The 27,897-nt window shown below is 36.4% G+C and overlaps 1 protein-coding gene across 3 annotated transcripts in view; it reads left to right on the plus strand.

Moving 5' to 3' along the window:
- CERS6 (ceramide synthase 6) overlaps window positions 1–27,897 on the plus strand; it is a 389,110-nt gene that overhangs the window by 101,660 nt on the left and 259,553 nt on the right. For all 3 annotated transcript variants that reach the window (XM_077154067.1, XM_077154069.1, XM_077154068.1), the window contains exon 2: window positions 7,681–7,786. In XM_077154067.1, coding sequence (XP_077010182.1) covers window positions 7,681–7,786 — 106 coding nt within the window. The remainder of the gene's footprint in view (window positions 1–7,680; window positions 7,787–27,897) is intronic.

The raw sequence follows: 27,897 nt of genomic DNA on the forward strand, positions 1-27,897 counted from the left end.
ATCCTATGGTATATCAAAACCAGGAGATTGGTATTGATACAACCCACTGATCTTACTCCCCAATTTTTCTCATACTCATTTGTGTGTGTGTGTGTGTGTGTGTGTGTGTGATAGAAAGAGAGAGAGAGAGAGAGAGAAGGAGGGAGAGAAGGAGGAAGAGAAAGAAAGATATCTAGTTTTATGCAATTTTATTGCATAATTAGTTTTGTATATTCACCACCACAACCTTCCTTCCAAGTATTTTTGAAAAGAAATCTTTACCTATTACAGTTTGTAATGGTTGTTAAAATTTTAAATAGTTTCTTTAGCTGTTAAACTTCAAGTCACATAATCTATTATCATTTAGGAAATGGCTCTCACAGGGGCTCAGGTATTAGATATGTTCTGGGATAAATGGGACCATTGATGGATTCACAGTGATTCAGAATTCACAATGTCTAAGATGAATGCAGAGTTATGATGTTATCAAACAGATAGGAAATCTGCAGTTGAAAAGGACTAAATATTTGGCCATGATCCCCCATTGAAGAGGTTTAAATTTATTAAGTAATTAGAACAGTGACTTGTTTCCTGTAAATTTGTTTGTTAATTAGTTCATTTATTTTATTAATTTTCTTTTCCAGATCATAAACTAATTTGAATGCCAGGGTGACTTCATTTTTTTTTTTTTTTGGTCTCCTCTCTTGCCCAGAGTTTACTTCAGTTCTTTGTTCTGAGATGTTTAATTCATGTTTACCATATAACACATGTTGTTAAATAAAATTGAATAGTAGGATTGTCTTATGTGTTTTCTCTACCTTTAAACTGAGATGAGTATTTTTCAAAACTTACCTCCTTATATTTCTTTTCCTATATGTTATATACATGAAAGTACTTTATTGGTATTTGGTCCTTTGAAAATAATGTTGCTGTCTTTGATAAAAATATAATTAGGTGAGCATTTCCTGGTGGAGATAATCATCAAAACTTGAAAGGACTTATTTCCTTTCAACTATTATGTTTTTGGTGTTCTCTATACCATCCCCATCTCTATCTGACTCTGATTCTCTTTTAAGATAATTGTTGGGAAAGGTGTTAGAACCAGCATTAAAAATTAAAATCCAATTTTTCTCTAATGGACCGTGATGATTGATGATAAAATTATAGTAGTTGTGTCATGGGTTTTATTTGGTGTCTAATATGCTCTCAGAAAAAAAAAATCAGAGGAAATTCACAAATTCTTTGGTGAATAAACTAATAAAAAATCAGTATTTTCTTATACTCAGGGGTATCTTTTAGGAAGATAAAAGCTGTATGTTTTCTTCCTCCTTTCATTTGGGATTTGAGGTTAACTTTTTCTGCCTATCATATGGCATTTTTTAAATCATAGAAATTAAGTATTTGCCTGGATAAGTTGAAAATGAGACAGCCAGTTAGGGGTTGGTGGAGCAAGCACGAGGGCTCTTTGGGGCAGCTTTGACATCATAGAGACAATGGGAACTACAGAAATGACTTCTCATTTTGGAATAGTCAGTCTCCATCTGAGTCCCAAATGAGAACCCTGACTAAATGTGGGTATTCAAGGAAATTAAAATTTGCAGGACCCCAATGAAAAGAATAGTAAAAACAACTACCAGTGTATTCTGGATGATTTGTTTTTCATTTGTTCATTCATTAAATATGCATTGAGTGCCCACAGTATGCCAGGCATGTAAATAAAAACATTCTGTGACACAGTAACTTCTTTCAAAGTATTCAGGTGGTTTGATTTATTAGAGAATATCCAACCATAGCCATTTAAACTTTAAATTGAGTAAAACTTCTGCTGCCGTTGTCTGTCACTTCTGACACACAACTCTCTTACCAAATCCTCAATGTTTGGGACTTAGCCTGGCAATAAATCGGAATGAGGAAGTTGATTATAGCATTGACTTCCTGAGAAGGAAACATACAGTCCTCTGCTTCCTTTCCCCTGGAGGCTAAGGCTGCCAACCTCTCTGGCCCTCTTTACAAAGTGGAGGGAGAACATGAAATAAAATCATATTCCAGGCTCTGGAGATTCACAACTTTCACTAAGCTGGTTTCTGCCCTCAAGGAGGCCGTATTAGCCTGGGAGAGAGAGATGCATGCCGTGCTTGTTTGAAACTGTTATGTACTCCAGGAAAAAGCAGTTCCTTTGAATCCTTATCCAATCTTGTGGGGGCATACCTGTTATAGGATGGGACCTTTTGATTGAATTGTTTCTGTGGAGATGTGACCCCACCCATTCAAGGTAGGTCTTTATTAGTTTACTGGAGTCCTTAAAATAGCTCATGGGGAGAGAGAGAGTTCAAATCCAAAAAAGAGAGCTGTCACCTAGATGCAGATGCTTGGAGATGATTGGAGAACCAACACAGAGAACAGATACCTCGACGCAGATTTTGGAGATTCTTGGAGATGGACAAGATCAGAGAGGAGGCCACTGGAACCAGGAGCTGAAAGCAATGAAACCCAGGAGCAAAGGGCCAGCAGATGTTACCATGTGCCTTCCCATGTGACAAAGGAACCAGATGCTACTTTTACTCCAAGAAGATACCCTTTTGTTGGTGCCTTAATTTGGACATTTCACAGTGTTAAAATTGTAACTTGTAACTTAATAAGTCTGTTTTATAAAAGCCAATCCATTTCTGATATATTGTATTCCAGCAGCTTTAGCAAACCAAAGCAGATCTTGGTACTGGGAATGGAGTGCTGAGAGATACGAATACAAAAAATGTTGGAATGGTTTTGTAAATCAGTAAACTAGGAGATTCTGGAATAATTGTGAGATGCTTGATAGAGAAGGGGTAGATTGTTTTGAAGAGACTGTTGATAGAAATATGAACTTTGAAGATACCTCTGTTGAGGCCTTAGAAGAAATGATGAATGTATCATTGCAAACTGGAAGAAAGATGATCCTTGTTTTAAAGTGGAAAAGAATTTGGCAAAATCGAGTTCTGGTGTTGGATGGAAGGTAGACTTTGAAGGTGACAAGCTTGGATATCTAACTGAGCAAATTTCTAAACTAAATTTTAAAAATACAGCTTGGCTTCTTCTTTCAGCTTAGAGTAAAATGTGACAGGAAAGGGATAAGCCAAGAACTGAACTTTTGGGTGCAAGAAACCAGAAACTGATAGTTTGGAAAATTTTCAGCTTTTGAAAAATGAGATCCCAGAGAATAGTGCCTATTCTAGTTTGCTAGCTGCCAGAATGTGACATACCAGAAATGGAACAGCTTTAAATAAAAGGAAAGTTTATTAAGTTGCAGATTTACAGTTCTAAGGCTGTGAAATTGTCCAAATTAAAGCAAGTCTATAGAAATGTCTTAATCTAAGGCATCCAAGCAAAAATACCTTGGTTCAAGAAGGCCAGTGATGTTCAGGGTTTCTCTCTTAGCTGGAAGGGCACATGGTGAAGTCTGCTAGTTTTTTCTTGCAGTTTCTTATTTCATGAAGCTCCCCCAGGGGCGTTATCTTTCTTCATCTCCAAAGGTCTCTGGCTGTGTGGACTCTCTGCTTCATGGCTCTTTCAAAATGCTTGCTTCTTTCAAAGGATCCCAGAAAACTAACCAAAACCCATCTGGAATGGATAGAGTCACATCTCACTCTATTCAAAAGTTAATACCCACAATTGGGTGAGTCAGAGCTCTGTAGAGATAATCTAATCAAGTTTCCAACATACAGTACTGAATAGGGTTTAAAAGAAATGGCTACCTTTACAAAATGGAGCCAGATTAAAACATGGCTTTTCTAGGGTACATCATCCTTTCAAACTAGCATAGTGTCCCACATGAGGATTTAACCAAACATGGAAGCAATCAGCCATTACATGACAGGTGAGGATTGGAGATAGAGTTATCCAGAAAGGATTTATGGAAAATTGTCTGATGGATTTGACCCTTGTATGCTGTATGCCAAGTGAATAATTTTTTGCAATATCTATATAAACGGAACCACCACCATTCTGAACTAAAAGGAGCAGAGAAGGACAGATTGAAGAATTGGGGCAGCACCCAGACTCTCAGCCATTTCTGGGCCACACTCTCAACCCCTTCACAATTGTGCAGTAGTGGCCAGGTGCTCCCCAATCTCCAGAGAATTCTCCACCTCTCTGAGGTCTGGGGTAACACTCTTCCCAAGCAACAAAGTAGAACACCCACCCTCTGCTTCTTCTGCAAACTCACCCTTTTCACATGTATGGATGGATCTGTTCTCCAAGCCTGAGATTTCCTGGCTCCGGACCTTAGCTTCCATGGTTCTGCCTTTGAAGTCATTTTTCCTTCAATCTGTTACCAAAATCTGTTACAGTTTGCTAAAGCTACTGGAATGCAATATGTCAGAAGTGGATTGGCCTTTATAAAGGTGATTTATTAAGTTACAAGTTATGATTCTAAAGCCATGAAAATGTCCAAACTAAAGCATCCAAAGAAAGATACCTTGCCTCTGAAGAAAGGCTTCTTGCATTTTGGACACTTTTGTCATCTGAGAAGGCACATGGCCAGCATCTGCTTTTTTGTTGTTGTTGTTCCTGGTCCTGTTGCCTTCAGTTTCTGATTCCAGTGGCTTTCTCTCTAAGCATCTGTGGGCCCTCACGTAGCTTCTCTGGTGCAAACTCTGGGTTTCATCACTTAGTTTAGCATCTCCGAATGTCTCTGTCTTGGTTTCAACTCCCTGCTTCTGTGTTGACTCTCCAAGATCTCCAAATATCTGTGTCTGTATGTCTGTTCTCTGTATTAGCTCTAAGCTCTGATCTCTTTCTCTTTCTGTGAGCTCCTTTAAAGACTCCCGTAAACTAATTAAGACCTTCCTTGAATGGGTGGGGTCACAGCTCCATGGAGATAATCTAATCAAAAAGTCCCACTCCCCCCACAACTGGGTGGATTATGTCTCCATGGAAGCAACCAAATCAAAAGAATCCCACCCCACTATAGGTCTGCCCCATAAAATTGGATTAGAATTAAAAGAACATGGCTTTTTTTTTCTGGGATACATAACAGTTTCAAACCAGTACACTATCTTTTGGGCATTGCTTTAAAGATCTCTTTACAGAGCATCATATGTATTTGATAACAATTTAGATGATCAAGAGTTGTAGCAGTCCAGGGAAAAGGGTGAGCCTGAGCACCCAGCACTGAGCACCCAGCAGCCCATGTGACTAGAACACAGATGTTGAAGGTAGCTGAGCCTAATCACGGTTGAAAATCTGCTTTCACAAGATCCAACTGAGGCTTCTTTGTGGCCAGGTCTCCTAAGACTGTGTCATATAAGGCACTCCCCTTCCTCTTGTTTTTTGCGGATCACGGATTTCCATTTCCCAACCGATCACCAACAGGAAAGAACCGACTCCTGTTAATAAGTCCCAAATTAAGCTCATGGGAAACTTTTTACCTGGTGTGTTCTTTGGTTTCAGGCTTGAACTGATCTGGAATAAGGGTAAACTTTCTTCAAGATCCTGTTGCATTAGTTCTTGAAATTTAGAGCAAACCATTTAAAAAATGGTTTGAGGCTTAAAAAGTAGAAGTAAATGATATTGTGTAACAAATTCTAAAAACTTGATCTGGATGCTTCTTGTAAGTTACTGAAGGATGATAGCAAAGGTAAGGAAGCTGCTATTGAAGAGATTTAGTTGAATACAGTTCTTGAGTCACGTACTGCCTACCCATGCATGTTACCAGTCACACCAGATTTGTCCATTAACTTGTCAACATCTGTCAAAACAATGCAGCAACAGTGAAAACATATTTCCTAAAGATAGTCACTTGATTACATTTCTTGACCCCTCCTGTGTATATAGCCAGGTATTGGCAGGGGATATACAAAAATGAAACGAACAGTTTCTGCTTTTAGACTGTTCACTACTTAGAGGAAAGATGACTGTGCACTAGACCAATAGGATGTTACAGGGATAATATCAAAAGGAAATTTAACTACATTGTTTCTTTTTTGAACATGGGAAGAAGAGAGATGAGGAGGAAGGTTGGAAAGGAATCCTGCAGGGAAGAGTACAAGAAAACTGTTAGGAGATGTTGATTTTGGCATTTAGACCACAGTAATGTTGCCATTTTAGCCTTTCTGATTTTGCTGGACCGCATGCATTTTCACTTATTTTTGCCTTATAGTTGAAGAACAAAATAACCACAAAACAGGAGGCTTTGTCAAGGAAACAAGTTCTGAACCCTCTTCTGTGACTCCTTACCCATTCAGCACCATTTCTTTCATCAATTTAACTACAGCCATAGTGCCATGATTACTATTCAGAGTAATGACCCAGAGTCAATAAGACAAGATTATACTACTCTGCAAGCAAATAGGGACTTAGAGAAATATATCTTAGAAAATTTTTTCATAAAAAATTGAGACTACAAAAATTGGGGGAAATTTCTAGTTTCTTAGAAATTTATATGAAAGCATGATTAATTTTTCTTTCTGACTTTGTCCCAGAGAGCCCAGTATAATAGGTATTGTATTGTATCCTTTGTGCATATCTTTATTGATTTGGACTTGCTCATGTACTGTGTTTCATTCTTCTGTTTGGATGAATTTCTTCTCTTTTATTTGAAATAGGACCCAGTGGAGTATTTCATAACATTGTGTATGAAAACTTCTTTAGTCCCACTTAAAAAAAAAATCCTCGTCTACTGTTCTTTAATTTTTTTTTGACAATTATTAAAGAAGCTATGGTTTAGTCATCGTGTGTTTTGCATATTTATCAGTTGTAGCCTTTGGCCAACATTAAATTAACTTGGGTAATATACTTTTATATGATATATTTCATTATTTTGTTCTAGTAGACAGTGTTTGGTATCACTACCAAAAAGAGATATTTACAGACCTTGTTTCTTCAACATTCAATTGAAGTCTAAAACAGCTCTTAAAACTGTAAACATCTTTTCTTTTTACAGTTTTGGGGTCCTACATACCATAGCTTTGGGGTTCCATGCACTCTGCCTGTGCCCATTTTCTACCTCATTCACACATCAGATCTGCCCTGCGACAAAGCTTAATATTTCCACTCTTATTAATATAGTTATTGGCTTATGATAAAAACAGTTTTTCTGTTGCTCATAAACACTTCAGACTTCAACTTGTCTGGGTTATCAAGTCATTTTATATGTCATGACACCTTATAAAAAAGAAACATAGAACCACAAAGTAGGGAGCTTAAATAAGTCACAAGGAATTGGGGCAGAATGTAGCCCACTTTGATTTCTCAGGCAAAAATGGCCAAATTTGTGACTACAGGTAATGAAAAGCACTCTGTGCTTGTATCATCAGATACTCCGTAAATACTTTGTCATAATAAAAATCTAACACAGCTATTGCTGATCAAGTGTAGCATGAAAAGTATAAATGATAATATTTTAAAGTAATTGTTTTATTTGCATATCTCACTTAGGCACTTATTTGGCATTTGGCATTCTTTCTGTGTGGCGAGTCACATTAGAATTTGAGGACTGGGGGTTTAATGTTTTAAGAGGATTTCTTGTTTAATGTTGCTGCTGGGGGACTCAAAGTGGACAAAAAGTTAAACTTACTTTATAGTTACCGACAGAAGTGTAAACCCATAAAAGCCTGTCAGCAGTTTCACAAACAGTTGACTAATGTGTAACTAGTAGTATTAAGAACAACCATAGGAAGAATATCTTCTGACCGTCTTTTTTTTTTTTTTTTTTCTAATTTTTAGATTTGTAGCCAAACCATGTGCTATAGCCCTCAATATTCAGGCCAATGGACCACAAATTGCCCAGCCAAATGCCATTCTGGAAAAGGTCTTCACTGCAATTACAAAGGTATGATTGTACATTCCCAAACTGTCATGACCACCTTTCTCAATCTGAAATCTCTCAATTCCTTTCTTCTCTCCTGGGTTGTCAGCTTTTACCCAGTCTCCTGCTGCAAAGTGAGCACCTCAAAAGATCAAAAACATTGTGATAAGAACAATACTATAGACACTGAATAAACAAAATAAATAAATTGAATGGAGATATGTTGGATTAGTCTCAATTCAGTTTTAGAAGCTCGTATGTGAAGAACAGTCTCGATTAGATAGTGACTCGTCTGATTTTAATCTCACATAACACGAAGCAATACCTACAAGGACTGTGTGGTAATTTATGGAACTAGAAGCCGAGGAACATGATTTATATTTGCATGAAAAGAATGCCTGTTTACTTATAACATTGTCCATACATTCCAGTTGTGATAAATAGGCAAATGTGAACATACACCTCCCCCCCCAAAAAGGGGAATAATTGAATAGGGGAAGAATTGCAACATGAAGGAAAAAAAGACGATGATCAGGAGAGTTATAAATCTAGAGATTGGTTAACTGTGGGGAAGAAAGAGAGGATATAATCAATCTAGAGGGGATTGAAGTTCAAACTTGGAGTGGGATGAGAGAGCAGATGAGGGGAGGGAGGAAGGATAGCAAAAGACACCTCCCCTGTCCCCACCCCAAGTTCATATCTCCATAAGAACAAGGAGGGGAGACACAAATATAGAAATCAAAAATTCTCACTCTAAGACCATAAGAAAATTAAGCAAAACAGAGAGCCCATATGTTACATTTGGTGAAATAGTCTTGCCTGGGAAAGGAGAAAAGAATAGGAGAAGTCTAATATTCTATAAGAAGTATTGCATGTTCATTTTCCCTCGTTCATTTTTCTGGGAGTGTTAGTCATTCAGGCTCTAAGATACAATTAAACACTGTAAACACATTTTGTTCCTTTTTTCTTGTCTGTGTTGCTTATCATTTATTTGTACTACTTGTCTTTTGTCTTAAAACAATTAACTAAAGTATCCAAACACTTTGGTTTATTTTATGATCTTTATCTCTGCCAAGATTCTCTAGTTTTCCCTCTCTATTGTTTTAAAAAGATATTTTTCCTGGAAAAAATATAAGAAAACACCAGATGATTTTTATATCTTTGCTAGAAAGAAAAGAAGAATTAGTGAACATTTAGGTAGTTTTGTGGGAGGATTTTGGATTGCTAAGTTTCAAACCAAAGGGACACATATCCTCTAGTATTTAAAGGAAGAAAATATTAAGGAAAATTTGCATTTTCATTTAACATATCAATATACTTTAGCAAAATATTTTGTTCCTTCTAATAAAAAAAACCCATGTGTGTAGGGAGTTATCAGGTACATTTTAAAATGTCATTTAACATACTTGTTTTACTTTGTTAGTCTAAATACGTTAAACATGCTGCATTCTAAATGAAGAATAAAATGAGTTTTTTATTTAAATTTCATGCCTTCCTTTAGAAGTTATGCAATGGACATTTTATTTCCCTTGTCTTATATTTATTATGATTACTGGAGAAATTTCTCCTATAAAAGTAATAGCAAGGTTTTACAGCCAAGATGTCTATTCTGGACATTTGCTCTTAAATATTTAAAAAAAAATTTCCCAACATTTTATTAGGAAAAATTTAAAATATACAGAAAAGTTGAAAGACTTGTACATTCAACACTCATATTTCCACAATTTATATTAAGTGTTTACATACATATTATAAACAGAATTTAACGTTTTTATGGTCTTTTTTTATCATTAGAGAAATTGTGGGTTTATAGAACAGTCATGATTGAAATACAAGATTCCTATATACCACCCCATTACCAACACCTCACACTGGTACAATTTGTTACAATTGATGATAGCACATTTTTATAATTGTACTATTAATTAATGTCCATGGTTTAACTTAAGGGTCACTGTGTACTGTAGTTCCATGGATTTTTTTTTTTGTATGCTATATAGTGGGGTCACATTTCATTATTTTTCCATGTGAATTTCCCATTATTGCAGCACCATTTGTTGAATTTTTGTTTGTTTGTTTGCTTGTTTGTTATGTTTTGGGGGAAGCATGGACCAGGAATCGAACCCAGGTCTCCTGCATGCAGGCAAGAATTCTACCACTGAACTATCCTTGCACCCCCTCTGTGGATTTTTTTATAAAGCATTTATTCTGATACCATATATAAAATATAAATCTAACATTTTCCCTTTTAATCACATTCAGATATATATTTCAATGCTGATCATTGTATTCACAATGTTGTACTACCATCACCACCATTCATTACCAAAACATTTCAATCATTCCAAATATGAACCCTAGATATTTTAAGCTTTAACTTCCCATTCTGTATCCCCTGACCCCATACCCTGGTAACCTATATTTTAGATTCTAACTCTATGAGTTTGCTTATTCAAATTGTTTCATAGCTGTGAGATATTACAATGCTTGTTCTTTTATATCTGGCTTATCATGCAACATGATGCTTCAAGGTCCATCCATGTTGTTGCATGTAATAGGACTTCGTTCTTTTTATGCCTGAGTAATATTCCATATATAGAGATAGATAGATAGATATACACACCACATTCTGTTTATCCATTCGTCAGTTGATGGAGACATTGGTTGTGTCCATCTTCTGGCAATTGTGAGTAATGCCACTATGAACATCAGTGTGCAAATATCTATTCGAGTCCCTGCTTTCAGTTCTTCTGGATAAATACCTGGTAGTGGAATGGCCAGGTCATATGTTTTTTTCTATACTTAGCTTTCTGAGGAACTTCCAAACTGTCTTCCACAGTGGTTGCACCATTTTATATTGCCAACAGTAATGAATGAGCATTCCTATTTCTCTGAATTCTCTCCAGCACTTGTAAATTCCTATTGTGTGTATATATGTTTTTAAATAGTAGCCATTCTAATGGGTATGAATTGGTATCTTATTGTGGTTTTGATTGGCATTTCCCTGCTAGATAATGATGTTGAGCATCTTTTCATGTGTTTTCTGGCCATTTGTATATCTTCTTTGGACAGATGTCAGTTCAGCCTTTTTCCCGTTTTAAAATTGTGTTGTTTGTCTTTTTGTTAAGTTGAAGAATTTCTTTATATATTTGGTATATTACTCCTTTTTCAGATATGTGGTTTCCAAATATTTTCTCCCCTTGTGTGGGTTGACATTTTACTTTCATTATATAGCTGTTTGGGTAACAAAAGTTTTTAGTTTCGAATTTTTCTTTTGTTGTTGTGCTTTGGGTGTAAAGTCTAAGAAACCATTGCCTAACACAAGGTCCTGAAGATACTTCTCTACTTTCTCTTCTAGAGGTTTGATGGTTCTAGCTCTATGTAAAAGAATTTGATCAATTTTGAGGGGTTTTTTTGTGTGTGTTTGGTGTGATGTACTGGTCCTCCTTTTTTTTTTCTTTAACAAATGGAAATTTACTTTCCCCAAAGTATTTGTTGAAGGGACTGTTTTTTCCTATATGAGTGGTCTTTGCCACCACATCAAAAATCAGTTGGCCATAAATGTGAGGGTTCATTACTGAATTCTCCGTTCAATTCCATAGTCTGTCCATGTGCCATTACAATGCTGCTTTGATTGCTGTGGCTTTATAGTAAGTTTTAAGATTGGAATATGAGTCTCCCAACTTTGTTCTTCTTTTTCAACATGGTTTTTGCTATTTGAGGGTCCTTACCCTTACATATAAATTTGGTGATAGGCTTTTCCATATCTGCAAAAAATGTTGTTGGACTTTTTATTGGGATTACCTAGAATTTATAAATTGCTTAGGGTTGTATTGACATCTTAAAGATATTTAGTCTCCCAATCCATGAACACAGAATATCCTTCCATATAGATACAGGTCATCTTTGATTTCTTTTAGCAATGTTTGGTTGGTTTTCTGTGTATAAGTCCTTTGCATCATTGGCTAAATTTATTCTTAGATATTTGATTCTTGTCATTGCCATTTCAAATATAATTTTTCCTGATTTCTTCTACCAATTGTTCCTTGCTTGTATATAGAAACACTGCTGATTTTGGGGTGTTGATCTTTTACACTGCCACTTTGCTGAATTCATTTATTCAGTGTTGTGGATTACTCAGAATTTTCTATATGTAGGATCATATCATTTACAAATAGGGAAAATTTTACTTCTTCCTTTCCACTTTGGATGCCTTTTATTTCTTTTTCTTGCCTAATTGCTTTGGCATGTTCTTCCGATACAATGTTGAATAATAGTGGTGACAGTGGTCATCCTTGTCTTGTTCCTGTTCTCATAGGGAAGACTTTCAGTCTTTCACATTTAAGTAGGATGTTAGCTCTGGGCTTCTCATATATACCCTTTATCATGTTGAGGAAGTTTCCTTCCATTCCTAGTGTTCTAAGTGTTTTTATCAGGAAGGGGTGCTGTGTTTTGTCAAATGCTTTCATGGTAACAATTGAGATGAACATTTGTTTTCTTTCTTTCGTTCTATGAAAGTGGTGTGTTAAATTGATTTTATTTTATTGAACCAAATTTACCTACCAGGGATAAATCTCACTTGATTGTGGTGTATAATTCTTTTAATATGCTCTTGGATTCAGTTTGTGAGTATGTTGTGGAGGTTTTTGGATGTATAACCATAAGAGATATGGGTCTGTAGTTTTCTTTTCTTGTGGTATCTTTATCTTACTTAGGTATGAGGGTGATGTTGGCCTTGTAGAATGAGTTAGGGAATATTCCCTCCTCTTTGAAGTTTTTTGGAAGAGTTTAAACAGATGCGGAATTAAATCTTCTTAGAATGTTTTGGAAAATTCCCCTGTGAAGCCATTCTGTCCTGAGCTTTTCCTTGTTGGGAAGTTTTGGATTACTGATTCAATCTCTTTATTAGTAATTGGTTTGTTGAGATCTTCTGTTTCTTCTTGAGTCTATGTAGGCGGTTTGTATTTATAAGAATTTGTCCATTTCATATAAGTTATCTAATACATTGGCATACAGTTGTTCACAGTATTCTCTTATAGTCCTTTTTATTTCAAATGAAAAAAGTCCACCTTTCCATTTCTGATTTTCATTATTTGTATCCTCTCTTTTTTTCATTGCATATCTAGGTAATGTCTGTCAATTTTATTGATCTTTTCAATGAACCAACTTTTGGTTTTGTTGATTCTCTCTGTTGATAGTTTGTTTCTATTATCTCCATTCAGATATTGGTTACTTCCTTCCTTCTGCTCACTGTGAGTTTAGTTTGCTTCTTTTTCTAGTTCTTTCAGTCTTGAGTTTGGATCTCTAATTTGACGTCTTTTTTGTTTTTGTTTTTTTGCATGGGCAGGCATAAGTCTTTCTGTTTAATGTAAACATTTAGTGCTGTAAGTTTCCCTCTCAGCACTGTCTTCCCTGATCCCATAAGTTTTGGTTTGTTGTTTTTTCATTTTCATTTGCCCCAAGGTATTTCTTAATTTTGCTTATAATTACCTCTTTAACCCATTGGTTGTTGATAAAGTACATTACTTAATTTCTCCATACGTGTGAATTTTCCATTTCTCCCTCTTTAATTGATTTCTAACTTCGTTCCAATATGGTCAGAGAATATACGTGGTATGATTTCAATATTTTTAAATTCATTGAGACTTGTTATGTGACCCAACATATGGTCTATCCTGGAAAATGATCCATGTGCAGTCAAAGAAGAATGTATATTCTGTTCATTGGGCACAGTGTTCTATATATTCTGTTAGGTTTAGTTGGTTTCGTGTATCATTCAAGTTCTGTACTTCCCTATTGATCTTCTCACTAGATATTCTATTTTCAAGAGTGGTACATTAAAGTGTCTTCCTATTACTGTAAAATCATCAGTTTCTCCCTTGAAATTAGTCAGTATTTGCTTCATATGGTTTGGACTTTGCTGTTAGGTCCATATATATTTATAATTGTTACATCTTCCTGTTGAATTGTCCCTTTTATCAGTACATAATGGCCATCTTTGTGCCTCGTAACTGTATTTAACTTAAGTCTATTTTATCTGATATTAGTATTCCCCTCCACCCTAACACTTTTTCCATCTTTTCACTTTCACCCTACTTGTATCTTTGACTTTAAAATGAGTTTCTTGCAGGCAACATATAGTTGGGTCATGCTTTTTTTTCCCTCCCTTCTGCCAATTGCTGCCTTTTGATTAGAAAATTTAATCCATCTACATTTAAAGTTACTACTGACAATGTAGAACTTTCTTTTGTATTTAGCTATTTAGTTTTTGTCAGCCTTACAGCTTTTTATTTCTCATGTCCATTAAAGCCTACTTTTGTAGTTATATTTTTTGTCTTGTACCATGTCAAGTGCATTCTCACTCTTATCTGGATATATTTTTTCTTCTATTTTCCTTGTGGTTACCATGAGGTTAAAATTTAACATTCCAAATGTATAACACTCATATTTGGTTTGACGCCAACTTATTTTCGATAGCATGAATATAGACTTTTCCTATACCCCTTTGTCCCCTCATCAGGTTCTTTGTACTTGTTACCACTTATTTCTTTATACACTTTATGTCTAAAAAGCCTAGATTTATTATTGTTTATGCATTTGCATTTGAGCACCTATATGAAGTAAGAAGTCAAGTTACATACCAAACAATACTACACAGTACCAGAATTTATAATAACCCAAATGGCTATCTTTATCACAGGTCTTTTTTTCTTTATGTTGCTTTGAACTGCTATCTAATATCCATTCTTTTCAGTCTGAAGAACTCCCTCTAGCATTGCTTATAGGGACTGTCTAGTGATGATTAACTCCCTGTGTTAGTTAGATTCAGTTGTCAACTTGGCCAGGTGAGCATACCTAGTCTTGTTGCCGTGGACATAAGCCGACGGTACGTGAACCTCATCTGTTGCCAATTACATCTGCAGTCAGCTAGGAGGCGTGTCTGCTGCAGTGAGTGATGTTTGACTTAATTGGCTGGTGCTTAAATAAGAGAGCGCAACGTAGCACAGCCTAAGCAGCTCGGCATTCCTCATCTCAGCACTTGCAGCTCAGCCGAGGCCTTTGGAGATGCAGAAAGAAGTCACCCCGGGGAAAATTGTTGGAACCCAGGGGCCTGGAAAGAAGACCAGCAGAGACCATCCTGTGCCTTCCAAGTAAGAAAGAACCTCAGTGGAATGTTAGCTGCCTTTCCTCTGAAGAACCAACAAAATAAATCCCCTTTTTTTAAAAGCCAATCCATCTCTGGTGTGTTGCATTCCAGCAGCTAGCAAACTAGAACACTCCCTTAACTTTTGTTTATCTGGGAATGTTTTAATCTCTCCCTCATTTTGGAAGGAGAATCTTGACAGATATAAAATTCTTGGGTGGTAGTTGTCTTCCTTCAGCACTTTAAGTATTTCAACCCACTGCTTTTACTCCTGCATGGTTTCTAATGAGAAAATGATGCACAGTCTAACTGGGGCTCCCATGTACATTATATGTTGCTTTTCTCCTGCAGCTTTCAGGACTCTCTCCTTGTCCTTTGCATTCGATAGTGTGATCACCATATGAAGGGATGTATTTTTCTTCCTATTTATCATGTTTGATGTTCTCTGGGCTTCTTGGATGTGCATATATTTTCTCTAGTTTGGGAAATTCTCTGTCAATATTTCTTTGACTATTCCTTTTGACCCTTTCACTCTCTTTTCTCCTTCTGTGACTCCCATAATGTGTATATTTGTGTACTTGATGGAATCCCATAGTTGTCTTTGGATGTTTTCACTTTTAATATGTATATATATATATTTTTTCTGTGCCTCAGCCTGAATCATTTCAAGTATCATATCCTCAAGTTCACTGATTCTTTCTCCAGCCAGCTCCAATCTGCTGTTCAAACCTTCCTGACATTTTTCATTTTAGTTATTGTGGTCTTCAATGCCAGTAGTTCTGTTTGGTTCCTATTTAAAACTTTTAACTCTTCAATGTAACTCTTATATTGTTCATTCACTGTTTTTATGATATTCTTTAGTTCTTTCTCTGTACTTTCCTTCACTTGTTGACCATTCTTTAGATAATTTTTAAAAAGACTTTGTTTTGTATATCCACATTCTTGTCTTCTTTGTTGATATTTCTGTATTTTTATCCTCTTCTTTTGGGTGGGCCATCATTTCCTGTTTGTTTGTTTTTCTTGTACTCTTTTGCTTTACACTGTACATTTTAATATTTTCAAATGTTAACTCCAAGATTTACTCCCTGGGATGTCTGTTTCTTTATGCTGTAATCAGCTTTTTATAAGACAGAGACTTTGTTGAGTTTCAGTCCTGTCAGGAAGGTATGCCCAAGGCAAATGAAGTGTGCAGGGTTTTCCCTGTCTTTTTTAGCCTCTGTCTTGTCCTGGGATTTTACTTGTTACTTGTTTTGAAATTCTCCTGTTTAAAGGAATTTGGCTATTCCTTCTGCTTCCCAAGAGACAAACTTCCCTCTCCTGGGCATTTGTCTCAGGCCTTTGTCCTAGACTGTCTGTCTCTCTAGTTATTTACACTCCTTTCATTGTTTCAAGCTACTTCTGCCTGGAAGACAGATTCTAGGAGGAGCCTTACCGTGTAGAGATATGGTCCTTTGTTTAAGGTAAAATTTACATACAGTAAAATGCACAAATTTAAGTGCATAATTTATTTCATGAGATTTCACAAATGCACAACCTGTATCATCAAAATTCTTATTAAGCTATAAAAGATTATCTCCATCCTTGAAAGTTCCCCTTCCTATACCTTCCCATTCAATCATCATATTCATCCCTTCCCAGAGGCAATTACTATCTTTATTTTTTTCACCATATATCAGTTTTGCCTTTTTAGAACTTCATATAAATGGAGCCATACTACATGTGTCCAGCTTCTTTTGTGCAGCATGTTTTTGAGATTCATCTGTGGTGTTATATTTATAAATAGTTTGTTCCTTGTTGTTCTTGAGTAATACTTTATTTTGTGATATACCGTGCTTTGCGTTTAGACCCAGGGTTTTCCAGTTTTTGGCTATTATGAATAAAGTTGCTGAGAACATTCTTGAAAAGTTTTTTGTGGACAAAAGCTTTCATTTCTGTTGGATACTGTATTAGCTTTCTAATGCTACTTTACAAATTATTACAAACTTCGTGGCTTAAGTAATATATGTATTAACTTGGAGTTCTGTGGATGAGGTAACTGAGCAGGTCTTACTGGACTAGAATCAGTTTGATTGGTTGTGCTACATTAACCCCCTTGATATCTACTTGTTAGACAGTAAAGAGGTTTTGTCCTCTGGCTACTTTCAAATTTCTCCTCATTATTTTTGGTTTTTATAATATCAGTGTGGTGTGCCTAGATGGAATAAATTTTGTAATTATTCCACTTGGATTTACTGAGCTTCTTGAGTCTGTAAATGTATGCATTTTATCAAATTTGGAAGAAGTCTGGCCACCATTTGTTCAAATGTATTTTTCTTACACCTTACTCTCTTCTTTCCCTCAAGGACTCCAATTACACATAAGTTATGCCATTGGTGTCACTGGAAATCTCACCTCTTTTTTAACTTTTAGTATGGTAACATATATACAGCCAAAATTTTCCATTTTATCACTTTAAAGTACACAATTTACAATGTTGTGCTATCACCAAATCCATTGCCAATACTTTGTCATCATCCCAAACAAAAACTCTGTTTCCACTAAACAGTAACTACCCATCTTCCCCTTTGCCAACCCCCAGTCCCTGGTAACATGTAATCTAGGAACTCTGCTTCTTTACAGTTTTCTTCTCTGTTATCCTTGGCACATCATATTCTCCTTACACTAACTCTTTTTGTGTTTCCAAGATGCCTGCCACAGGTCCGATACCACATGAAGATACAACATCCCATATAATAAGAAGGTCTATTTCTTCCTTGTGCCTCTTTTTAAGAGCTACAATTATCCCTTCCAGATGTTCCATTCATACATCGTTGTCCAAAATAAGACTACCCCTCAATTAATCAGTGACCATGGAAATAGGACCACAATGATTGGCTTGGCCCAATCAGTAACTCTCCTTCGGTAGGTGTTGAACAAAATTTGGCTCTCCTAGTATGGAAGAAGGATATTGGGTTTGTGGGGAAAAATAAACATTGCCACCTACCCTGGCAAACTGAGTTTTTTCTCTTTCCAAATCCTAGAGCTAGGGAGTTTGTACACTCATAAAAAAGTTGTAGGGGCTTTGAAGCTACTACTTCCCACTTTATCCTTTGGGATTCCTGAATTAGGGGTTCATAGTCTTTTTTAATCCTTTCTGCAAGCACGTTTGGGTCTTTTCATTATATTTGTGTTTACATAGGAGATATAGGAAAAGATAGCTTTTAAGAAATTGACTTTGGAAAAGTTACAAAACTTTGGAAAACTTTCAAAATGTTTTCTGTTATAGTCCTTGAACTACAATTTCTGAGTCCCTTCTGAGATGGTTAAATCTGCTGTGTTATTGTTCTCAGCTTTCCTTTCATTCCTGAAGATTTCCTTGTCTCCACAGTTTTCTGCCTTTTGGATTCAGAAAAATGGTGAACATTTTATTCATGAAGACCTTTCTTAGCCAGTGATTATAGAGACCACATCCTTCTCTCAGGTGGGAAAACGCCTTTGGAGGGACTATCACTGAGTGATAGTGATATGCTCCACAGAGCAGCCTCTTCAGTCACTTCTTCCTGGTCCATATTGGGTTTCTCCTGATCCTCTCCTGCTGCAAAGAGGGAGGCTATAGAGTATCTGGTTGAAATGTCAGTAATGAAGTGTTCTTTAGAGTCAGCATTCTCTCTTTGTCAGTAAAACTACAGCCCTGAAAATTTGTTTCAGTTCTTGGCACCCCATTCCTAAGAAAAAGCTTCTTCTTAAAGTCCTTGAAATAGAGCCCCTAAACTCTGATAGACTTTGCTTTACAGATGCACACGCACACACACACACCAGAAGGAGCACATGACAGTGTGACAGTGTGAACAGGTACAGTGTTGGCTATGTTGATGATTCATTTTTTTCTTCTCTTGAAATAAGCAGTGCAGGGCAGAATGGTTGAGAAAGGGATAAAGGTAGAGGATAAGGGTAATAATGACCAGGATTGGAGTCATGGAGTCAAAGACTCGAGGACCCATGTTAGATGGTCTAGAGAAATGTCCAGAGAAAAGGGTAGAAATCATGTTTGAAGATATTTGTGGTAAAAAATTTAATAAGTGTTTGATATGAAGTTGTTGAGGCAAATGCCAGGACAGAAGCCTCATGTTTTAAATATAAATGTAGCAAAAGTTGGAGCTGCTTTTCCTTATATTCTTTGCAGTTCTTCAGTCTTAGTTGTGATATGAAAAAAATAAGAGGTCAATTAATCTTGAATAGAAGGAGCAGAACTTGGAGAGACTTAAACAATGTGCTTTGTCTATTTGATATCCAGCACTCTGGCTTTGGCCACAGTTCCAGTTGACCTTTATAGAGGGCATTGTTGTGGTTATCATCCTTCTAATGGGTAAATCTGATCTGTTCAAAATGGTCTGTGCAATTTGTGGGGCTCAGTACAGAATGGCAATGATGGGCCCTGTTCTAGTTTGCTAGCTGCTAGAATGCAACACACCAGAGATGGATTGATTTTTAATAAAAGGGATTTATTTCATTAGTTCTTCAGAGGAAAGGCAGCTAACTTTCAACTGAGGTTCTTTCTTATGTGGGAAGGCACAGGGGGACCTCTTCTGGCCTTCTATCCAGGCCTCTGGGTTCCAACAACTTTCCCCAAGGTTATTCCTTTCTGCATCTCCAGAGGCCTGGGCTGAGCTGCGAGTGCTGAGATGAGGTATGCTGAGCTGCTTTGGCTGTGCTATGTTGACCTCTCTCATTTAGGCACCAGCCAATTAAATCAAACATCATTCATTGCAGCAGGCATGCCTCCTAGCCAACGGCAGATGTAATCAGCAACAGATGAGGTTCATGTGCCATTGGCTTATGTCCATAGCAATAGAACTAGGCACTTTCACCTAGCCAAGTTGACACCTAAATCTAACTACCACAGGCCCCTTGTACAGAAAGCACACAAAGTACTATTAAAGGTACAAAAATATAAAGCCTTTTCCTTTCTTCATAGTATGTCTCTGGACCTACTAAGATTTTTAAAATTTGTTTTTTAATATCATGCTCTCTAGGGTATAGATTTACTTACTGGACAAGTGCACATAATGCATGTGATCCTGGAGCTCTACCCTATGACTTAATGCACACATAGCTCACCAGTGGCTGAGTTCCCTCTCTTGTCAACCAGCAGACCATACTTTACCCAGGGTAATGCTCATACCATACCCTAGCAGGATGTGGGGATGTTGAGCCAGGCCTGTTCTATTTCTTTGGGCCCATTGTCTCAACCCGTGATGGACAGGTGAACTCCAAATGTGTAGCAACCTCCATTCCAGGACATGCAAGGTGCCTGGATTGGGGGTGGGTGACAGGTGCCCCCCAATAAATCACCCACTAAATATACCACAGGACACAACTGAACTCTGACCCTCTCTGTGGTCATACCCAGGCACCACTGGGAGTTAGGGGCAAAAGCATTTCTTAGGCAAAGGTGCAGAAATTGATGCTGGCAGGGCCTGGGGACCCTGGGGCCAGGGAAGTATACAGCTGGGTACATGGGTCAAGGAAGTGGTGGAACTGAGTGTGAGCTAACACCCCAGTTCCCTCATACCTGTTCCATTGTCCCATTGGACTTCACTTATGAAGCACAAATTTAATGATAAAACTAAGAATTTCAAGATGGCAACTACAAACCTTTAAACCCCAATTGTGGGTTCCTCTCTTGTGAAGGTGATTGCATGCCCATGAAGCCAGTTTAACTATATAGTTCTCGTCTATGAAATTATCTGAAAATTTACTACCCATTTATAGTCTGTGTTAGTCAGGGTTCTCTAGAGAAACAGAACCAACAGAAGAGATCTATAAATATGAAATTCATTAAGGCGTCTCACACAACCATTGGAATGAAACAGTCCAAAATATGTAGGGCAGGCTGTTAGGCTGGCAGCTCTGATGAAAGGTCTAGATGAACTCCACAGAAGAGGCTCACTGACTGAAGAAGAAGCAATGAAAGAATCTCTCTTCTTCCTTAAAAGCCTTCAACTGATTGACTTATATCATCATGGGAGGTATGCCTTAGTTCAGCGCAGATGTAATCAGCCACAGATGCAACCAGCTGATTGATGATTTAATCACCCAGCCTCAAAAATATCCTTGCAACAATGGGGCATAATCATTTGGCCAAGTTGATACCAGAACCTAACTATCACATAGTCTGAAGTAATTTTCCTTTCACAGTATTATTATCTATCTGCCTCTTTCTCTCTTTCTGCCACCTCTCTGCCCCTGCCCAATCTAAAATTTTGTAAACATTTCAGAGAACCTATCCCTATTGTAAAAATAATTAGAAGCATTTGCTTTTGAATCAATCAGACTTGGGCTTGTATATAGGAACATTGGCTCTGCTACTTCCTAGTGTTTGTGACCTTAGCATGTTGTTTATCCTCCGTAGGCTGCAAATAACTAATCTGTAAAAAACTGTTGAATGGTAATCCTCTCACAGACTTTTACAAGTGTTAAATAAAATAACGTAAGCCAGTCATTCAGTAAATGATAAAGCATCTCCTTCGAGGCCAGTCACTCCTAGCTTTAATTTTTGCATTGGAGTTAAAGGCAGTTAAAGGCAGACTGCTGGATCCTAGTCCTAGAGATTCTGATTCAGTACATGGGAATGGGGCCCAAGAATCTATCTATGATCATGGATCATCAGACCCATTCAAGTGACTGGAATGATTAACTCAAAACCATTTCCTAAAGAGAAATAATATTTTTTAACTGATTATATCCAGAGTCAGTTATCTGGGTGTATAGAGTGGGGTTTTTTTGTTGTTTGTTTGTTTGTTTTATTACATGGGCAGGCACCAGGAATCAAACTCGGGTCTCCAGCATGATAGGTGAAAACTCTGCCACTGAGCCACTGTTGCCCACCTGTATATAGTTTTAATTTCTGGGATTCTCTTGTTATTTGCATGTTATTTGCATATTGTCTACAAAACTGACTACTTCACTTCTCTAATCAAATCAATTTGGAGCCATAGGGGTGAGAATATATGTCAGCCATGAAACCAGGTTTCATGGTCCCAGGAAATCATATCAGAATTCACTTTTGGTACTTTAGTCTGTATTTTAAAACTATAGGGAAATTCTCTATGATTTTTCTACCATCATTCTCCTCTTATGCCTTTCCATCATGTTTTTTCTTTTCACCTTTCCTTCTCCCCTCCCAGTACTGGGTAGGGTTAGGATTATTGAAATGAATCTAGGTACTTCAGGTATAGAAATGCTTATGTAGGTTAGCATTTTTCATTTATTCACCTGGATATCTTAAAAACAACAACAACAAAACTTGTAGACAACATAAGAAAAACAACCATAAACACGTGCACACAAAGAAAATATCACAAACTTTATTTTTGGCAATTTAGAAGATGCATTTCTGTAGATTTCAAAAAATATATACAAAGACTTACAAAAAGCAGTTGGTACTGGTGGAATCCAAGCAGGAAGAAGTGGGAAGCATGCAGGGCAGACAGAAGGCCCAGTGGAGACGGAGCTCAAGAAAGCCAGTGAAAGAAGACACTTCCTGAAAGTGAGGGAGACAAAAGCTCTGCATTGTTTGCAGAAAATGGTGCACGAACTGGTGGGTGAGCAAGGGGACTCTTGAGTTCAGAGAAGCTGAGGAGCCAGGGCTACACAGAGAACTACCTGGTTGGTATGTTTTCAGGAAGCATGTTACCTTGGCGGCAGCTGAACACAAAAGAACACCCTCACTGCTTCCCATACAGCAAACAGTCTAAATAGCCAGGCAAGAAAATCCAGCTCATTCAAAAATACAGCATATGAAATTTGAGCTGGTAGAGTTCAGAAAAAACCATCATCCAAATCATTGCAGAAATGAAGACAAATTTAAGAACACAAAAGAGATTATATGCTGCAGAAAACCCAGCAGAGAACATGGAAAATAGAAATAATACAATGGAATAAAATGAAACAAAAAGTTAAAAGCGGTTAGGTTATCCCGGAAGTAGATCCACCATCTGCGTAATTGAAATCCCTTAAGGAAGAGCAAAATAAAACGAGATAGAATCAATATTGAAAGATATAATTCAAGGGAACTTTTTCGAAAATAAATGTGACTTTATTTTAATATATTGATGAAATGATTCAGAAAGGTCAATACCAAGATATTTATATTATTAAAGTTATGGATTTGAAAGGTGGTGCACTGGTGGCTCAGTGGCAGAATTCTTACCTGCTATGCTGGAGACCCGGGTTCAATTCCTGGAGCCTGCCCATGTAAAAAAGAAACTGAAAACAAAAACAAAACAAAAAAAAGTTATGGACTTGAAAATAAATAATTCTTTGGGCAACTGAGCAAAAAAAAGTTAAATCACTTATTTAGGAAAAAAAAATTCAGGATAACTTCAGACGTTTCTATAGGACTATTCAGTAGAGCAACACTCAGTATCCTCAAGGACAATGTTAAGGAATTAAGGATTTTCTTAAAGATTTTCTACCCAGCCAAATTATTCTTATGGTGTAGGGGCTGCAGACAAATAGATTTGAAAGGTCAAGAATATAGGGGAATTGTTCTCTCAAGCCTTTCTTAAGGAAACTACTGAATCATCAAATTCAGCCAATTAAAAAATTACTGAGCATTCTGTAGTAAAAGGAATGCTGGTGAACTTTGAATATGTTTGAACTGAAGGTTAAGATTGAAGCAAGTGTGGAGATTAAGTTGACAGAATGATACAGCTAACAGCACTTGAAAGTGGCAGAGAAAAGTAGGTGGAAGGTAGAGTAAGTTTACCAACTATGATTGCACAATCCTGTGTAGCTTGGAGTCAGAGCATGTGAGTTAAAACTGACAAATCAAGTATTAGAAGTATACTTATTTAACAGTATAAGAATAAATTTCTCACCAAAGAAAAAAAGAACAATAAAACAAACCATCTAGTAAAATAGATTTTAAAAATCTATCAAAACAGAAAGAATAACATTATGTGTGAAAGAACTGTAAATGAACTTATTAATTACATCAATACATTTAACTGTTTAATTCATCTAAAAAAAATAACTCAGGCTTGTGTCAGAAAGCATTAAAAAGATACCTAAGACTAAATAATCAAAAACATTGAAAATAAGAACTTGGGTAAAAGTATATAGGCAAATGCAAATAACAAAGAATATAGTTTCTTTCTTAAAGTGAAATTCAGGCCACAAAGCACTGAATGAAATTAAGAAATGGCTTTCTATTGTCAAAAGATACAAATGACAGTGGAGATAAAATAGTTATGACTATATCATTAAGTATCAATGTATCCATATTCATAAATAAGAATTTAAAAATAAATACCAAGATAATAGTAAGATTTTGATTTACCTCTTGATCAAGTGAATAAAATATAAAACAGAATTATAAATTCTAGACATATTAATGAGGATCTGAAGGGAGTGTTTAAAAATATATACTCTGAATATAGACCATACTTTCTTTTCATTTGCCTATTAAAATGCCTGTCTACAAAAATTGACTTTGTATTATACCAAAAGGCTATAATAAACTTAAAAAAATGGACAAAATTTGATAATACTAAAATTAGGAAACAGAGGCCTTTTGCTCCTGTAAGTTTAAAAATGCTGTCTTAGATCTTGGGCCAAAATAAAATTTCAAAATATTTAGAAAATAGTGATACTAAAAGGCTCACAAAAACGTATTATATCTGGGCAGTGCACTGGTGGCTCAGTGGCAGATTTCTTGCCTGCTGTGCCAGAGACCAGGGTTCAATTCCTGGAGCCTGCCCATGAAAAAAAAGTATTATACCAAAGCACTGCTCAAAGAAAACTCATAAATGAAAACTCATCTATATACAGGTATACATTGTTTTATTACACTTTGCTTTATTGCACCCTGCAGATAGTGTTTTTTACAAATTGAAGGTTTGTGGTAACCCTATGTTGAGCAAGTCTTTTGGCGCCATTTTTCCAACATTTGCTTACTCTGTATGTTTGTGTAATCTGTTATGATGATCTGTGATTACTATTGTAATTGTTTTGAGGCGCCGCAAACTGTGCCCATGTAAGATGGCAAACAATAAATTTGCGTTTATGGCTGTTCCACAGATGGGCTGTTCCCGTTTCTCTTCCTCTTCTCAGGCCTCCCTATTCCCTGACACACAGCAGTATTGAAATTAGGCTAGCTAATAACTCTATAATGGCCTCTAAGTGTTCAAGTGAAAGGACGAGTCTCCCACCTCTCTCTTTAAATCAAAAGCGAGAAATTATTAAGCTTAGTGAGGAAGAGATGTCACAAGCTGAAACAGTTTAAAATCTGGGTCTCTTGTGCCAGACAGTTAGCCAAGTTTTGAATGCACAGGACTAGTTCTTGAAGGAAATTAAAAGTGCTATTCCAATGAACACATGAACAATCAGCCTTATTGCTGCTAGAAAGAAATTTTAGTGGTCTGGATAGAAGATCAAACTAGCTACAACATTGCTTTAATCCAGAGCTAGGCCCTAACTCGTCAATTCTTTGAAGGCTGGGAGAGGACATGAAGCTGCAGAAGAAAAATTTGAAGCTAGCAGAGGTGGGTTCGTGAGGTTTAAGGAAAGAAGCCATTTCCATAACATAAAAATGTAAGATGAAGCAGCCAGTGCCGATGTTGATGTAGAATCTGCAGCAAGCTATCCAGGAGATTAGCTAAAATGATTGATGAAGGTGGCTACACTAACAGATTTTCAACGCAGATGAAATAGCCTCATATTGGAAGGAAATGCCATCTAGGACTTTCCTTGCTAGAGGGGAAGAGTCGACGCCTGGTTTCAAAGCTTCAATGGACAGGCTGACTCTCTTGTTAAGGGCCAATGCAGCTGATGACTTTAAGCTGAAGCCAACGTTCATGTATCTTTCCAAAAATCCTTAGGCCCTTAAAGAATTGTGCTAAATCTACTCTGCCTAGGCTCTATAAATGGAACGACAAAGACTGGGTGACAGAACATCTGTTTACAACATGGTTTACTGAATATTTGAAGCCTGCTGTTGAGACCTACTGCTCTGAAGGAAAGATCCTATGCAAAATATTGCTTCTCACTGACAGTGCACTTGGTCATATAAGAACTCTGGTGGAGACGTACAACAAGATTAATGTTGTTTTCATGCCTGCTGATATAACATCCATTCTGCCACCCACGGATCAAGGAGTCATTTTGCCTCTTAAATCTTATTATATAATAAATGCATTTTGTAAGGCAATAGCTGCCATAGATAGTGACTCGTCTGATAGGTTAGGGCCAAGAAAATTGAAAGCCTTCTGAAAGTGCTCACCATCCTAGATTCTATTAAGAACACTAGCGAATCATGGGAGGAGGTCAGCTCTTATGAAAAAGATGACTTTGAGGGATTCAAGATGTCAGTGAAGGAAATAACTGTAGGTGTGATGAAAAAAGCAAAAGAACTAGAATTAGAAGTGGGGCTTGAAGATGGGTCTGAATTGCTGCAGTCTTATGATAAAACTTTAATGGATGAGGAGTTGCTGCTTATGGATGAGCAAAGAAAGTGGTTTCTTAAGATGGAATCTCCTCCTGGTGAAGATGCTGAGAGCATTGTGGAAATGACAGGAAAGGATTTAGAATATTACATAAATCTTAATTGTTAAAGCAGTGGCATGGTTTGAGAGAGAGGGCTGACTCCAGTTTTGAAAGAAATTCTGTGGGTAAAATATTATCAAGCAACATCACAGATGTAGAGACATAATTCATGAAAGGAAGACTCAACTGATATGGCAGACTTCATTGTTGTCTTATTTTAAGAAATAGCCGTAGCCACCCGAGCCTTCAGCAACCACCACCCTGACAAGACCCTCTACCTGCAAAAGGACTACAACTGGCTGAAGGCTCAGATGATAGTATTTTTAGCATCAAATTATTTTTTAACTAAGGTATTATATTTTATTAGACAAAATGCTATGGTGCATGTAGTAGAATACAGTATAGTGTAAATATAACTTTTATAAGCACTAGGAAACCAAAAATATTGTATTGGCTCACTTTAATGCAGTGATCTGAAACCAAACATGCAGTATACAGAAATACCTGTATTTGAAAAAATAGATACTTAGTCAAAGTTAGAAAAAGAACAACAAAATAAATTGGTATAGGGAAGAATAAAATTTGATCCAAAAGTACCTGTATGTTTAATTTTTTTCACAACAAGCCAGCTAATCCAATCAGGAAAAAAATTGAAGAGAGCATAAAGTTATAACATAATAATTGATAGCAACCTACCAATTGATAATCACAGGAACAGAGAAAACTTAAAACAATGCATTGCTATCAACTCTGTGTAAATAAAAATTTAAAAAAGGTGGATAGAATAAAAGTTTCAAGAAAATGTAATTTCCCAGTTTTAATTTACTCCATATATATATATGTACATATATATGTAGATGTGATGTTATATGCATGAATATACAACAAAATTCAAAGACTAAACTGAAAAACATGCCAAGCCTACATGTTTCATAATAGAATTCTAACACACCCTTAAATAGAAGTAAATTCCAGTACTGTTTAAACTATACCAAAGTATGGAAAATTAAGGAAATGTTTCAAGTTCTCAGCAGTAAAACATTAATATCAAAACTTGATAAAGATTTTCCCCCAAAATAAAAATAGATACCAAGTGTACTTATTAATTTTGATGGGAAATTCATAAATAAAATAGTAGCAAACAGAATCTAATAGCACATGACAAGAATATTCATCACTGCAAATAGGGTTTATTCTAGGTATGCGAGTCCTTTCTGTATTCAGTATAAGGAATCTGTTAATATAATTCATCATATTAATAGACCTGTGACAAAAATCATGTGATCATCTTGTAGATACTGAAAGTGAACATTATTTTGATTAAAATAAAATTTCCTTTACATGATAAATATATTTGTATCTCAGCCCCAAATCCGGCTCCTTGCTTAATGAGAAAATTAGAGATATTCCAACTAAAGTCTGAGATTTATAACTGCTGTTCTATAGTTTGCTAAATTTTGCATTG

This window comes from Tamandua tetradactyla, chromosome 3, assembly GCF_023851605.1.
Source record: "Tamandua tetradactyla isolate mTamTet1 chromosome 3, mTamTet1.pri, whole genome shotgun sequence".
Classification (NCBI taxonomy): Eukaryota; Metazoa; Chordata; class Mammalia; order Pilosa; family Myrmecophagidae; genus Tamandua; species Tamandua tetradactyla.